Source organism: Xiphophorus hellerii, chromosome 6 (assembly GCF_003331165.1).
Source record: "Xiphophorus hellerii strain 12219 chromosome 6, Xiphophorus_hellerii-4.1, whole genome shotgun sequence".
Taxonomy (NCBI): Eukaryota; Metazoa; Chordata; class Actinopteri; order Cyprinodontiformes; family Poeciliidae; genus Xiphophorus; species Xiphophorus hellerii.
In genome coordinates, this window is record NC_045677.1 from 22,586,727 (window position 1) to 22,602,187 (window position 15,461).

General features: G+C 37.4%; 1 protein-coding gene across 2 annotated transcripts in view; it reads right to left on the reverse strand.

Annotated features, from left to right (window-relative positions):
* The window catches only part of LOC116722248 (retinal-specific phospholipid-transporting ATPase ABCA4-like), a 46,883-nt gene that overhangs the window by 26,767 nt on the left and 4,655 nt on the right, over nt 1–15,461 (reverse strand). For both annotated transcript variants that reach the window (XM_032566454.1, XM_032566455.1), the window contains 6 exons: nt 14,625–14,822; nt 9,614–9,697; nt 5,053–5,290; nt 3,380–3,519; nt 2,005–2,121; nt 1,564–1,761 (listed from right to left, as the gene is read on the reverse strand). In XM_032566454.1, coding sequence (XP_032422345.1) covers nt 1,564–1,761; nt 2,005–2,121; nt 3,380–3,519; nt 5,053–5,290; nt 9,614–9,697; nt 14,625–14,822 — 975 coding nt within the window. The remainder of the gene's footprint in view (nt 1–1,563; nt 1,762–2,004; nt 2,122–3,379; nt 3,520–5,052; nt 5,291–9,613; nt 9,698–14,624; nt 14,823–15,461) is intronic.

A 15,461-nucleotide genomic window follows, 5' to 3' on the forward strand; every position in this document is an offset into this window, starting at 1 on the left:
TGTGTATTTAGCCATAATTACTCAGACACCCATGAATCAAATGAAATACAAACAGGGACAATCTGAAAATAATTTATGGTTTTCAAATATAATCCGTTGCAATGATCTGTCTTTATTTAATTTACCAAATAGCTCCACATGTTTGTGTTTTTATTGCATTAGATAAACCCACATTATAAGTGCATAAAAATGATTAAAAAAAACTTCGTGATAAAAAACTTGGCAAACAGCCAGGTATGAAATTTAAATTATTGCTAAGGTTATAAAATAATATCACAGCCTTTGAACTTGTCACAAAGAACTGTTCAGTCCATAATTTGAAAAAAATAAAAAGTATGAGGTCAGGGGGTCTGAATGCAAATGCCCAAACATACCATTTCAACAATTCTTAAAATAAATGTGGGAAAACGTATCATTTTCCTTCCAGTTTCCAATTAGGTACAACTCTGTGTGGTAATATCACAAAGAAATCCAACTAAAATACATATTCATCTGCAGATATAATGTGACAAAACTGTGGGAAAGGTATTTACTGTTTGAACTTTACTGGGAGTTCTGGTCACTGTTTTAGGTTCTCCTGGTAGCAGGGTGTCTTTTTTTTAGAAACACTTTTTCTTTAGAGTAAAGACGTTTGTTGCAAATTTTGTACGTATTATGCAAAGATAAAAATGAACTTGAAATGAACTGAACCCAGACATATTCATTACAGCACATATTTATGCAACTTTTACTTTATGCACCATTCCTTCACAGGTACAACATAAAACATGCATGTTTGTCACATGAATTTTTTTATCTACAGCTCATACTTGCACAGCCCTTCTGCATATGAAATGTCTAAAGTCTCCATCTGGATTACTGACTGAAGTTTCTATTCATATTTATGGGAGTACATTAATGCTCACTCAAAGATAGACGAAGGAGAAAGATCCTCAGTGATACACATGTTCCAGTGGAGTTGTAGTGTGAGAAACATCCACTCCTGACAGAGTGAGGGGACTTGATGTTAGCTGCCACAGCCGCCCAATGCACCAGCGCTAGCTGACAGCTGTATCTAATTGGCTAAATTGCCTGGTTTGTTTGCAGGACTCTGAAGGGTCCTGGCACTGAGTGCTGCGACAAAAGACAGATTTAGATTCCTGCAAAGATAGGACTCTTTCTAAAACCACAACCCTTGGCTCCTTTCAAATCCCACAAGAGAGGAATGGAGTGAGTGAGGAAAGGAGGATAGATAGAGTGATTTGTCCAGTTTATGAAGAAGAACAGGGGTTGGTTTCAATGCTGAGCTGTACACTGAACCACATCTGAGCTCCTGAGGAGGGTGACTCATTCCCACCTACTCTCTACTTTATCACCGGCTCCACAATGGAGGCGACAGCACACTTGTTCTCTCCACCTTTCAGGCTGACGGACAGGAGAGAACCTACAGAGCAGTGATAAGTGGCTCTCTCTGTCTGAAAAGGTCTTGCTGCAACCTGACGGAGCAGCCCTGACTGACTTCTACTTGTACAGGCAAATAGGAGGTATTTACACAAATCCCAGCTACAGCAACGGGCTCCTTACCTCTCCGTATTGGTTGAACATGCGTATGATTTGGTCAGCAATGTTAAAAATATTCCGCCAGTCCAAGTTTGGCATTCCCTCCTCCCTGTCCGCCTCTGGTCCGTTGTGCAGAAAGTTGAGAATATCTTTAGTTGAAAACGTGCTTTCCACCAGACTGTTGTCCATGAAGTGCATCACTGTTGGGTTCCTCAGGGTATCCTGAGAAAAAAGAGGATAATAGAGCATCATTAATTAGTTCTAAAACATATGGCTTATGTAGCATATGTAGCACCAGGTTGAAGAAACTTTTAAGGGATTTTTTTCAGAGAAAACAAAATTAAGATTGATTCTGTGTATATCTAAAATGTTCACACCAAATTACCTCTACTACTACTTTACCTTTCGGCACTTATTGTTTGACATGTGTAGTGAAAGTTGTGATCAGAACAACTATGTCCGTACCCTGATCATGTTCATCTGGACACTGTTGTTGAAGAAAGCCCAAAGTTGAGGCCCAACCTCCTCCCAGGCCTTTGCCATGTTCTGGAGTCTCTCCAGCTCCTCAAATGTTGTATTCGCCTGGTTCCAAAAAGAAACAAGTCAAATTAGAACTAAAACTAAAACATGTCAATCATTTGTTTAAAAGTACAAAGATGAGCATTACATTTGGAACATTACCTGCAGACCTTTGCTTTTCTTTAACTTTTTTTTTTATTATGTTTTCTTGACACAGTCTTGTTAATAGGATTTAATGCGAAGACCAACACTAGTTAGTGCAAAATGGTAAAATGACAAAATGTTAACAAGTTCATGGACTATAATTCTCTGGCGAGTCACTGTAGCATAAGTAACAGTTGCAGTAAAACCACATAATCTGACATAAACAGGTTTTGTTGTTGGTACCTCTGGATGTCAGGCAAGGTCATGCTGTCTGGACAAGTTGTTTTTACATCACGCAAATTTAAATAAAAGACCACAGTTGAATATATTTGTAACAAATAATAAGAACATGAGGTTTGCTGGTTTAAAAAACTCAATTTGGTAGCCAGGGAAGCATATTAACACTGACTTTTATGAAACTTTGTGAACCCAAGAAGAGTTTTATGGCTAAGGATCACAGAACTGTTTATGCTAATATGTAAGTAAGAAAACTTCATCACATTTCTTTATTTAGCACTTATCAACATATAGAGATTGCAAAGTGTGTCACAACTGTAATTAAAACAGGGAAAAATAACAAAAATTGTACATGTTCTTCACTGACAATAAAACAGTCACTTTATAGTCATTTAGAAGCTGTAGAAACAACCAAACCAAGGTCAACTATAGCCTTTACTTGATTAAAACTTTAATTTATTTATAATCTTGGTCTTGACAAACTGCAAAGCCCTAATCTACAAAATTTCTGCTACTAAAGCTCTTTGTTATTTGTGTGGATAACATCACAGGGTACTATTAAAACCTAGAAAGGATCTAAAAAAAATAACCAGTTTTAATTTGCACAAGACTGGAGAACTAAACAAGAAAGACAAACTAAATTCCTGTAACAGTTGCTTGAAATTGATGTGTTCTGTGCAAAAAGCAATGGCAGAGACAGATCTTTTTACCTCCTCCACCCACACATTGAGTTTATTAATTTGATTTCCCTCTTCCCCTGCCTGCCCCTGTAGACCTTCCACACCTATCCTTTACATTCAGAATCAGGTCAATTTGAGTTGGGGGTTGTGTGAGTAGAAAGACATTAGGAGTGTTAGAGAAAAAAACTGAAAAAGGAGAGAAAGGGTGTGTAGAGGAAATAAAAGAGGTGAAGGGTCAGGCTGAAGGTGGACTCTCTTACGCTCTTTAATATCTGTCGGACGGCCGGGGAGTCAGGCGTGTACAGGATCTTTCCCATCAGCAGGGGCTTGACTAAATTCCACACAATCTTTGTGACGGGGTTGGACTCCAGGGTCTGCATCAGGGAATTACAAAACGGAGCTGTGGGCAGAGAAAAAGCCAAGATGCTCAGAGAAGAAGAAGGAATGTTGGGGGGGAAAATGACTTCTTCCAAGAAGAAAATTTCTAATTTGGTTAAAGTGTGAAAAAAGTATTATTGACACTTCTACTGCACGCCTGAACTCCTTCAACTCAACTTGAATGTCCTATGCAGACACAAAATAATTATGTTTTCACTTGTTAAATTTTTTGCATTTTGTCAGGTTAAAACTACAAGCTTCAATGTATTGGGACTTACAGTAGTTCATAATTATGAAGTGAAAGAAATGTATTTTGAAAATAGTTTGTGCCTGTATTCAGCTACCCTGAACCACCTTTGACCTTTTGTGATTAGATATATGTCTCTATCAGCTACAGAGGCTACAGTTTCCCCCATGTTTCTTTGTCAAATAGGTCAAGCTCCATCAGATTTGATGCAGATTGTAATCAAGATTTCTTTTCTTTTTTTTTGCCTCAGATTTTTAATCAGATTTAGGTCTGGACTTAGACATGAGCCTTTATCTGAACCATTGCATTGCAGATCTCACTGCATGTTTAGGGTCACTGTCCTGCAGGAAGGTGAATCTCCACCACAGTTTCTAGTCTTTTGCAGCCTCTAATAGGTTTTCTTCTTATATTGTCACGTATTTATTCCCTCTGACTTGTGTGTTGTGTTGTTTACTCTTGAGGATGGTGTTTTGTCATGAATATTCTCTCAAAAAAACAAAAAAGAAACAATACTCTGAGTCCTTTGCGAAGCAGCTGTATTTATAAAGATTTAATTATGCAGAAGAGGACACTATTACCTCCTTGGTGACTTCTGGAGGCAATCAGGTATACTGGATTTCATTTAAGGGTATTAATGTAAAATGGGCCAGATGCATATGCACTGTAACATTTCAGAAACCAAGTACCCCTCTACCAATCATGTATTTTGTATATATCTGTTCGTCTGTGACATGAAGTCCCATTAAACGCAACATTTGTGGCTTTTCAGTAGGAGCTTTTCATTACATTTTATATGAAAGGAAGTGAGATGGTTCAAGTTGATTAAGAGATGGATAAACTGTTATGCATTTCTTTGTGACAGGAGCTTTTCAAAATCTCTGTTTAGTTGCAGCCCTTTCATGTCATACATGACCTTTTGAAACATGAAAACCAAAGAGGAAAAGAAACCCAGGTAATAAATGAAGCAATGTGTGCTTTTTCCAAGAATGCTCTTTCAGTTTAATCTTCAAGTTTTGATAGGCAAGAATTAAACTGGGTGCTCATAGCACTATAAAAATGTGCAAGTGCATGTCTTTGAAAGAGACTTGCAGTAATAAAACTACGTAAAATATCCCCTGAATTTTCCTTGAACTGAACCACTCAGTTTCCTCGAATTGAATTTGAGAAAATAGTAGCATTTTACATTTAATAAAGAGCACAGAAAAGTTTCCTGAAAACTGATCTCTTCGCACAGTAATATAATGGACGTGATCCGCCTGTTGATAAAAGGAGTTTCATTAAAAAATCGTTCATGTCTTATTTACTTACTGGTGGTGTCATCATAGACATAGTTGTGATTTTTGCTGCCATTCACCCCCAGGAACACCTTGTAGTTGTTGTCTTCATACCAGTTGAAGGACAGAACCCTGGAGCCCCCTCCCTCTGGGTATCCGCAGAACAGGCTGGACACCCCGGACATCAGCTGGGTGAAGGAGGAGGGACCCCCAGCTTGGAACAGAGAGGAGACCACCCTGAGGAGCTCCTGAGAGCTCTCTCGTTTGAGCAGCTGTGGAAGACACAAAAAAGGACAAGTTACCGTTATGTGTATGCTCTGTTATTTTCGTCTGGTTAGAAAAAGCTTCTAAATCTAAATAAAAGTAATAACGCTTAAGCTGTATTTTTATAAGTACTGTACATACAGCACCCTCTACAACTATTGCCATCCATGGTAAAATTGATTCTTCTTTTATTGCAGGGCCATAATGTTCCTCAGACTTATGAAGTAATCTGAGTTGTTACTAAACTTAAATTTGTAATCAAAGACTTCCTGTTTCAATGGCTATAAATATGGCATATCACAAACACATATTTTTCTCAGTCATTAAGAACAATAAGAAAGATCACATTTCAGTGTTCTGAGGACATTCTGAGGAGCAACGTATTCGATGGGACATTCCTCAAGCAGCAGCGTTACCTGGACAGAGAAAATCTCAATTTTTGTTAAAATCATTAAACAGCTATCAGGAATACTCTACAAATAGGATATTTCTAGGTTAAATTATGAAATCTTTCTCGCAAAAAATGCTATTTTCTCTAAGTGGTAAGAATTGTATCGATCAGGACGCTGTAAAGGTGACTGGTATTCTCTGTAATGTTATTTATTTTGATTATCTTAAGAGCTGTCTGCACCTGCTGCTGTCCTACTGTAAAATGGCTTACATAAAGCACATGTAATTTCTATAAAGGTGGAAAGTCCACTCACATTTAAGCAGTGCAGCAAATGTCATAAGATCTCTGTTTGTATGCTCCAAACTTATCAAATGACAGGAAAATATGATTCTACTCACTAACAGGGTTTGCACAAATGCAACACAGACAACATCACATATAAAAAATATTTATTTTATCAAGATGAATTTTTCACTGTGTATATGTTTTCAAATAAAATGTTGGATTTTTTTTCTAACTTTTATCTTTATGGTGTGAAATTATTATGCGGCATTAAAAGATACATTTTCTTAAAAATTCTTCCGAGGAGAAAATTATTTTTCATTATCGTATAAAATAAAGCAATGTAAGGTCACCTGAGCTCACCTGACCTTGAAGACATTTAGTCTTCTGGCACGTCAGAGTAAATATCCTCCATCCTACATTGCCTTCAACAGGATAAATACATGTTTTTCACTCCTTGGGAATCTAAACAATTATTTCTGAGATGTCTGACCTTTAACAGGTAATTACATTCATGGTAGGGATATTTACGTTGCTCATATTCATTCATGCCCTGTGAGCTTCATTATATAAACGATCACATGAAAACAATAGTTTGAAAGATAAGCAAACATGCTGCTCAGACGCCTCTTCTCACATGATGAGGATAGCCACGGGGGCGGGTGAAATATCCTCCTATTGACAAGACAAAAATAACTTCATGCAAGTACAATCTTTTCCCCAATGTGCATCGTTTCCTCCCTAAAGAATTATGAGCTAGAAGATAGAAAGTTTTCCCTCCAGCACATTATGTTGCTGTTGGAAACTTACCCTTTAAACAATCTCATGCAAAAACAAACATTCAGAGAGGTACACTTCTTCTGAGGATAATTACAATTAACCCAATTTTGTCAGCAAAATTCTTGAAAGTGATTTATTGCTATTTCCCCACACAGCATCCTCAAAGCTACACCTTGTGAAAGTGCACCCCTGCAAACTCTCACACATGGTCCGACACACCCCTGGTTTTTTCATCGCTAACTCCCTCTTCCTTCATTTTTCAAATTTATTATTTTTCACACATACAGCGAGCTGAAAACACACATAGGTAATGGGGTAATGAGAATAACTGGCTCGCCCTTCCGTCACCGTGGTGACACAAAAGGTCCCACCTACAGGATGTGTCACTTCGAAGGAATGTCTCTTTCCCCCCCCTCTTTCTACTCTCTACATGCGCCTCCCACCAGTCTCTTTCTTTCTGTCATCCCTTGCCGAAGTGTTTCTGGGATGTACTCCCTCCTGGGACAAAGAGAGAACGTGACGGAGCACACATCTCATCCCAGGTGTTTTAGAGGTTATGATTTTTTTTGAGTTTTCAAAAACCTTTAGAAGATTTTGCAATCTTGAATTGGCAGTAAACAGTAGAATTAGACTGAGAAAACAGAGTTGTTTTGCATCTCTTCCCCGTATCTGTTTTCAGAACATCAGTGAGGAATTAGTAAATTCTGGTCAATCAAACATCCAGAAACACAGTATTCCTATTAGTTGTTTGAGGTACTCCTGCATTCCCTACAAGATGATATTAGTTCCAATTGATTAAAAAAAATTATTTTATCACAGTGTTGCCTATTTTAATTAGGCAATACTGGCATAATGAAAAACAAATTACATGTCTATCAACAAGTAAATTACTGGGAGTTTTTTGAGTGGTTGTGGAGTATGTTACCTTTTCCATTTATATTTTACTTTTACGTCAAACTGACAGAAAGTTTCAGTGTTCAATAAATTATCATGACTTTGATCATTATTAGTTCAAAATAATCAAGTTGTCGATTACACTTTCAGTTTCAAGCATCTGCTATGCCGATGTGAGTGACTCTATCACCACAGACAGCATGGGCAGAGGGGGATATTAAGCAATATTACTACTGGTCCATTGTGAGTATGCTATTTATAATTCTGATGTATTTTTTATGTTATAATTTTGTACAGGATATTATTCTTAATATTATTGTTGATCTTGTTTATATATATACAGTATATACAAACATATATATTTTTAACACTTTTTGATCTTTTGTGTGAACCTAAATAGCTTGATGCTGATATTACACCTGAATTTCCCTATTTTTAGACAATAAAGGCTATTTCTACTCTATTATATTACTGCAATACTTACGTTGTTGTTGCCTTTTTTTATAAGGCTAGCATGTATGGTATACATAATATGTGTTAGCTCCACCAAAATATAAAGCTATGCAAATTTTGAGTGATACACTGTCAGAACATTATAGCTGCTTCTTTTATTTGAATTGAACATATACTGTACACACAGCATATTTATAGTGACCTCCATAAATGCCTGTGGGGCATCCCAGATGTGATTAGTAAGTATAACATTTATACAATGCACTAGTTTATTCCAAGTTTAAACATGGCAATGACTTTCATTCATTTTCATAAAGTATTACAACCAGTTTTAGGCAAATACCTCATCCTTAAGAACTGGGATCAGTATTGTTGAAAAGATTTGGACTGGGTCATCCCTTGTTATAAAGGTTGACTAACATTAGGAAGGTTTTGCAATGCAAAATCATTCATTCAACTGGAATTAGTAATTTTTATGTTCAGTTTACTATTCTCTTCCTGGAATACTGTAGTGTTACATGAACATGTGTTGTCACTCTTGCATTTATAATAAAGAAGCTTAACAGCCAAAAACTGGGGATGAGTAACTGTGTTGAATTTGCAAACAGCTGTGTCTGCAAAGGCTCCTGAGGCCAATTTATTTCCATGAAATTGAATGAAAGTATTTGAGTGTGCATGCCAAGGAGAAAATTAAGACAGAAGGGGTGTGGGATGCATGACAACATTTAAACTCTGTTGTATATGCAATGATTTTATAAACTACAGTTCCTGTTAGATATGCTAAGCCTACTTAGCCAACAGGGGCATTAATCTTGCATTATTAATGGGCTCTTAATAGTTTAATTTAAACATTCATTTTCCAAGTTTGGAATTAACTTATGAAAAACTCACTTCAATTAGTTTTAAGACAAGATTGTTTAAATTTATTATGGCTTTAATGTAAATTACACAAAGCCAAAGTTAAACATACAGGCTCAAATATATACATGCTCTCACTAATATTTGGTTAAATACCCTAAAGTAAATTTCATCTTGACTAAATGATTTCTTTGGCAATCTACAAGATTCTGGCAGTATTCTGGCACCAGATTAAAAGGTGCATCAGTTGCTCTTATTTTACATTAATCTTTAGAAGGGTCATTAAGTTAGATTTCCTAGAAACCATAATTTCTTTGTAAGAGACGATCGTCTTATTTTCCTGGCTCATTTCCAATTTTCTTTGGGTGGAGAGATTAGCAGTGCACATCTGTTATTTATAGTGTACATGCATTCACAAGACTTTAGGTAGCCCTCTGCTTCCCATGACTTTACACACTGCTAAGATAGATTGGTCACCTGCACATGTAACCCCCCTGCATTATAGAAACCATCCCTCAGCCCCCTCTAGAACAACTTCTTAAACACAGAGAAGCGGAAAAGGCGAGTTTCCTGCAGAACTAAAAATACTGGTGCCTCTGAACCCTGCATGACTCATGAGAAGAAGAGGACAAGAAGAGGAGAGTGCAGAAGGAGAAACACTGAGAGTACTTACAACTTGGATCTTCTCTGACGCTCCCTTGAGAACCAGACCCCAGTAATGTAGATCAATCCCCTGGCTGTCTAGAACCTGAGGCATCTGTGAAAGCAAAGTCACAAGATGCATTAGGGAGGGAAACATGCCAGCAGAATCGAAATAAAAATAAAGTTAAAATTAGAGATGCCAACACAAGTGTCCTTTTGTTCTTCTTTGTCAAAACAATATCCATCATGTGACAGGTTTAGACAGGAGAATACAGTTTATTAACTACCGTTAAATGCTGGAAACTTCTAAGAAGTGTTTTTACTCCAAGGAAGGAAACATTTTTTGCATGCTTTCCTTGCACATTTACAGGAATTGCAAGTAGCTGCCTACTGGAACAAAGGCTAATCAACCTAACAAATTCATCCCAACGCACTGTTTATCTACTAAACAAAGGACTTGAGCTATTTTTTTTAGCCAATCTTAAAATTGAGATCAATCATTTGATACGAAATCAAAGCAGCTCTACTCTCTACAGAACGCCCTCAGAGGGTTTGTGTTTATGGGAAAGCATTAGCAGAAGGTGTTAGAAATCGCCTGGTCAGAGCTAACTGCTGAGGGTATAAGGAAACCCTGTGTGCCAAGGCAAACACATACATGTGATATCCTTCCTCCTGCATTCCTTGTGCCTGCATTTCAATGAACGAAGGAAGGACTGAGGCAGTGTGGCGAGGACTGGGGAGAGAAAAAGCAAAGGGAATAGGAAGGGAGGAGTAGATAGGCTGATGGAGAAGGGAGTCAGGAGCGTAACGATGGTGAAAAAGATAAGCCAGAGGTCATTACAGTAAAAGTATAAGGGTGTGATTTAAATATTTGCATTTCAAATAAATATAATGGAGGAAGTGTTACACCCTTGAGCAAAGTTACATTTTAGACATTTCAATTGAAACAACAATTAATGACATATGTGTTAGATGTGCTTTGACTGTGTGCTCTGAAGGTGCCTGGGTCAGAAAAGAGCAAAATTGAACATTCAAAATTGAACATAAACTTCATCCACACAGAGAAACGTGGTAGCAGAATCATACTGTAGGAATATTTCCCTTCAAAAGTCTTAAAAGTCCACTATCATGCCAAAATTCCCGTTTTGGCATGGGAGCCAGTAGAGAGCAATGTTTTATCTTTTGATATAGAGAAAAAAGTGTGAGAACAGATGAGTGTGTGACACACAGCCTCTGGGGAAGAGCATGAGTCATGATAGGTTAATTAACGAGTTGCTAATCAAGCTGTACTTGTTTTCCCTTCCTATGAAAAATAACCATTCTAGTGTTCAGCTGCCTCTTCCATGCTGTTGCTCTGTCAGCTTGGTGGGACCAGACAGGAGCTTGTCACCTGCAAAACGAGCCAACATTGTCAACAGCCAAAGTTCTTTCTACTAGAATTAAGAGATCTCTGTTCTGGGCGAGAAGGTAACAGCAGGGGGGAAAGCCAATTGAAGCTAAATACAGTACTATCCTTTAAGAAAGGTTCCAAAAACAATGAAACTGAGATAGAAGTTCTCCATCCAGCATGCCATTCCCACTAACTACACAACAAACATATGACCAGATCTACAATGTGACTGGCGAGCAAAGCTTTTACATGTCAAAAAAGTCAGGACTTAAATCCAGTCACAATCTGCGGCAAGAAAATTTATACTCACAAACACTTGCAATCCAATGTGACTGAACCTATGCTTTTTAAAAAGGTGTTTAAGGGGAAGTTCAATTATAATGGAGCCTGTATTTATTAGACTTTACATTGTACAAACAAAAAAACGTATATTTTTTTTATTTACAACACTGGATGGAGCATCACACAAATGGCAATAAAAAAGCATGGAAGTTAGAGGCTGTAATTTGCTATAATTCTACAGGGATCTTAATCAGTTCATCCACCCTAACATGTCTCAACAGTACAAAAGAAAAATAAATATCTCATTATAAATGTAAACTGTTTTACAACTTAGTTTTTCTTGGATTGCTTCCAAATAAAGCCTACTTTCACAGTAGCACAAGTCTGCAAGAATACATTTTTCATGAAAAGAAAACTGATTAAGATCTGAAGCAAAACAAGGTCAAAAGAGAACCAGCACTATTGCGTGAAATGTACAGTCCCAGCAGTGAAGCACAGAGGTAGGAGTGTGATAATGGGACATTGCTTGAGTAAATAGGGAAAAGGGACATTTCCGATTTAAACATTTAATACCTGTTGAAATAAATGCTGACTGACTAGTTTAGTCTTTGTCTGAAGCCAGTAGGAGGAAGAGGAATAATACAACAAAACAATCTGAAGTACACTGCCAACATTACTGTTGGATTTCTAAAGAAGAGAAAGGTGCAACCTGAAAGTCAGCCAAGTGTCACTCATCTTGAATCAGATAGTTCTTTTATGTATTTTTATTTTTCCAGAGATCAAACAACACTTCTCATAGACGCAGCCAGAAATCAAGTGTACAGCAAGAGGAAATATTTTCAGACATGTGCAACACTTTTTACTTCGGAGTTTGGCTGTTGCTGGAAATTGTGTACAGTAAACTGCTGCAGTTCAGAAGTCTGTATTAATTCATAGAGTATTTACAAAAATATTCTAGATAGTTTTACACTACAGTGGCTGCAGTTAGACAACAAGAATTAAACTAGTCTAAAGAGAAAACCATTCATCTATAAATAGTTTCCCAAACTTGTACAGCCACTCCAAAGTCTAACTACATAACCCAGTCAGATATTTATAGGTTCAGTGAAAACCTATAAAACCTCTAAATGTTTTCGCAATTGCAACTGAAAAGTGTACAGAAAATAGGTAACTGAAGGCAAACAAACTTTTGTTTGTTTTTTCATTAGATTTTCTATAAACCTTAAAGCAATGTGTGCTGTGAGCTTGAATGAAGTAATTAGGCGACAGGTGTTGGTGGAGTACCTGATGCAGCATGCTTTCTTATGGAATGCCCAGCAGGTTGTATGCACGTCCAAGCTAAGCCCATTAGCAAAACAGGCCAATGCGGATAATGCCATATGATTTCCCTGAGCCAGTCAGATGACTCACCCGGCCTGAACCTGAATACCTGCATATACTAATAACCACAGGTTGTCATCGTAATAAAAAACAAACAGTTCAATCAGTTTTGTAGTTTGTAGCTTGATTTTGCCTTCTCTTTTTTTTTTCATTTACAAGTTTCCTCAAAATATCAGAAATAGATTTGTTTTCTTTGATCGTGTGCACTTGATGAAATAAAATAAAACAACATAAAATAAAAGCTCTTGTTCAATTACCCGGAAACTATTAGTCCAGGGGCAGGTAGAACAAAGGTGACTGGATCAGTTTCACATTCATGAAACATGATAGCAAACCTCAACAAGGAAACCTCATACATGGTTTCATTTGCAGTAAGATACTCTATGTTGTGGACAGACCAGCACTGACTCATTTACTAAAACAATTACTTCTGACAGAGCTGGGAAACTAGTTGGTAATCTAACATATTTTTTTCAGTTGCTAATAAAAACTCTCTGGTAAGATAGTTTTCATATATCTTGTACATTATCACACATTGTTACGCTACAACCACAAAAATCACTTCAGCTCCGTCAGATTGGATTGAGAGTGTCTTTAAGAACCATATTTCAAGTCTGAACATAGATTCTCAGTTGAACTGTGTTCTGGTCTTTGACTGGACCATTCTCAGGTATCAGGTTATGTCTGTTCTGGAAGGTGAAACTCCTTCCTTTTTTCTACCAGCCCGTAGCAGTTTCTCTGACCCTGCTGCAGAAAAGCATCCCCACAAAAGCTCATCTATCATTACACATGTTGGCCAAAAAGTTCAATATTGATGAAATGTAACCATCGGATCTTCCATTAAATATTTGCTGTGAGACAAAGTGCAAATAGGCCTCGGTCAGACTTGTGAATGTACAGCAAACAGTTGACATCTGATGACCAGTCCTTCCACCTGACCTCTGGCTCTCTGTAGCCTCAGCAGTTACTATGGACCTTTTTGGTCATTTCTAATCTGTTCAATCAGTTTTGTTGGATGACATTGTCCTGTGCCATTTTCATTCCATTTTTGGATGATTGATAAAACAGTGCCCCATTACACCACTATTGCAAAGAACTAACATTGGCTTAAGACTGCTTTAAAATTCTGTGCCTGGGTCTATGAAGCTGTTTCTTTACAAATGTCCCTCAAGTTTATATGTATGGTACATTTTCAGCAAAAAGGCAGTTCAAAGTGCTTTACATCAAGAAACTTATAAAGACTGAAATTAAATTATTCAGGGGTTTACTCTTCTAATTAGGTGACGCCTGAGGGAAATCAGTTTAAATGGATTTTATCTATGGTATCGACGTTAATATACAAAAAAAGACTGAAAAGCTTGATGCTCATATGTAAAAAATAATTAACAACCACAAATCATATTGCTTTTATTTCACAATTATGAGCACTTTATTATGGTCTCTTGCACATGAAATTAATTCATTTAGGTTTATGTTTGTCAGCAGAGAAAATGTGAGAATGTTTAAAGGGTGTGTTTTTCTGCAAACTAGGTGCTGTAACACACAAACTGCACTCGCCAAATTCCGATCTCAATGCTTGTTCTTGCAAAAACATGCATTCTCTTTTTAAAAAAACTCCAAAATGAAAGTGCCTCACACCATTAGAAAGAATGTGTAGCCTTAAGTTTGAGTGGGAAGATAAATGATGGCAGTGTGTGGAACCACAATTACACCTGCTGCCATGAGATTGCACTCCTCCAGACTCTGAAACTGCGAAATGCCTTTTAAAGTTTCTCCTAAATTGCCATTCAGATGAATCATAAAGGTAGCAGCAAAGGAAGGCATCCATGAAAAAAAGACTTTGAAGAAATAATTTTTGCCAGTCTACATGAAAATAAACCAAAAGGGAGACTTCATACTGTCCGCATACATTACAGCAGAAAAAATGCCAGGGGGTTTAATAGGAGGAAATGTTTTGTTGAGAAATTTCACTTTTAAGTAAACCACCAACCAGTCTGAAGATCTTGAAGAAGTCCAGATTTGCATAAAGGATGTCTTCAATTCTCTGCAGCCTTTGTTGGCTGAGGGCACACATGGCATTGCGCACCCCATGGAGTCCCATTCGACTGGGGAAGATGATGAAGTGCTCCAGCAAGGCTTGGCTGCATGCTATGTCTTTCAACTGTAGGTCTGGGACACCAAAAGCAAACTGGGAAACACAAAAAGAAAGGAAAAACTTGCTCAGAATGTGTGCATTTTAAAGAAAACACTACATTTTTAGGGTTTCATTAAACAGACTTGTTCCAAAAGAAAGAAAGAAGGGAAGGAAGAAAAGCCCACCATAAAGCTAGTATTGCACCCAAACCTAATGTTTCTTTTATCTCTTTGGCCTAAGACTAGCCGAGTGCCAGGGGACAAGGTTTGGCCTCTAGGTGATTGAAGTTGAACTCTCTTAACTTAAAAAGTTTAATTAACCTTCCAGGTCACTGATCCTTCTCTGTCCAAAGAGAGAATTTCAAGTATCTTGGTGATATATTCACAAGTAATGGTTGGATGGAGCAGGAAATGGATAGACAGATTTGGGGATTGTCCGCTCAAATGCAGGAAATGTTCCAGTCTATGGTGGTGAAGAAAAAGTTGAGCTACAGGTCTTGGTTTACTGGACTGTCTGTGTTATTTTCTTCTATCTTTTTAATCAAGTAAGTCGATTAAGAACCAGTTCTCAATTGCAACAACACCCTGGTTTAGAGGTGGCAGATGCTGGGAGTTTCACACTACCCAAATATAGACCCAGAACCAGCCCAGGGGAATATATAGTCCTTCTATTTTGACAAAATCTTAGGATCCT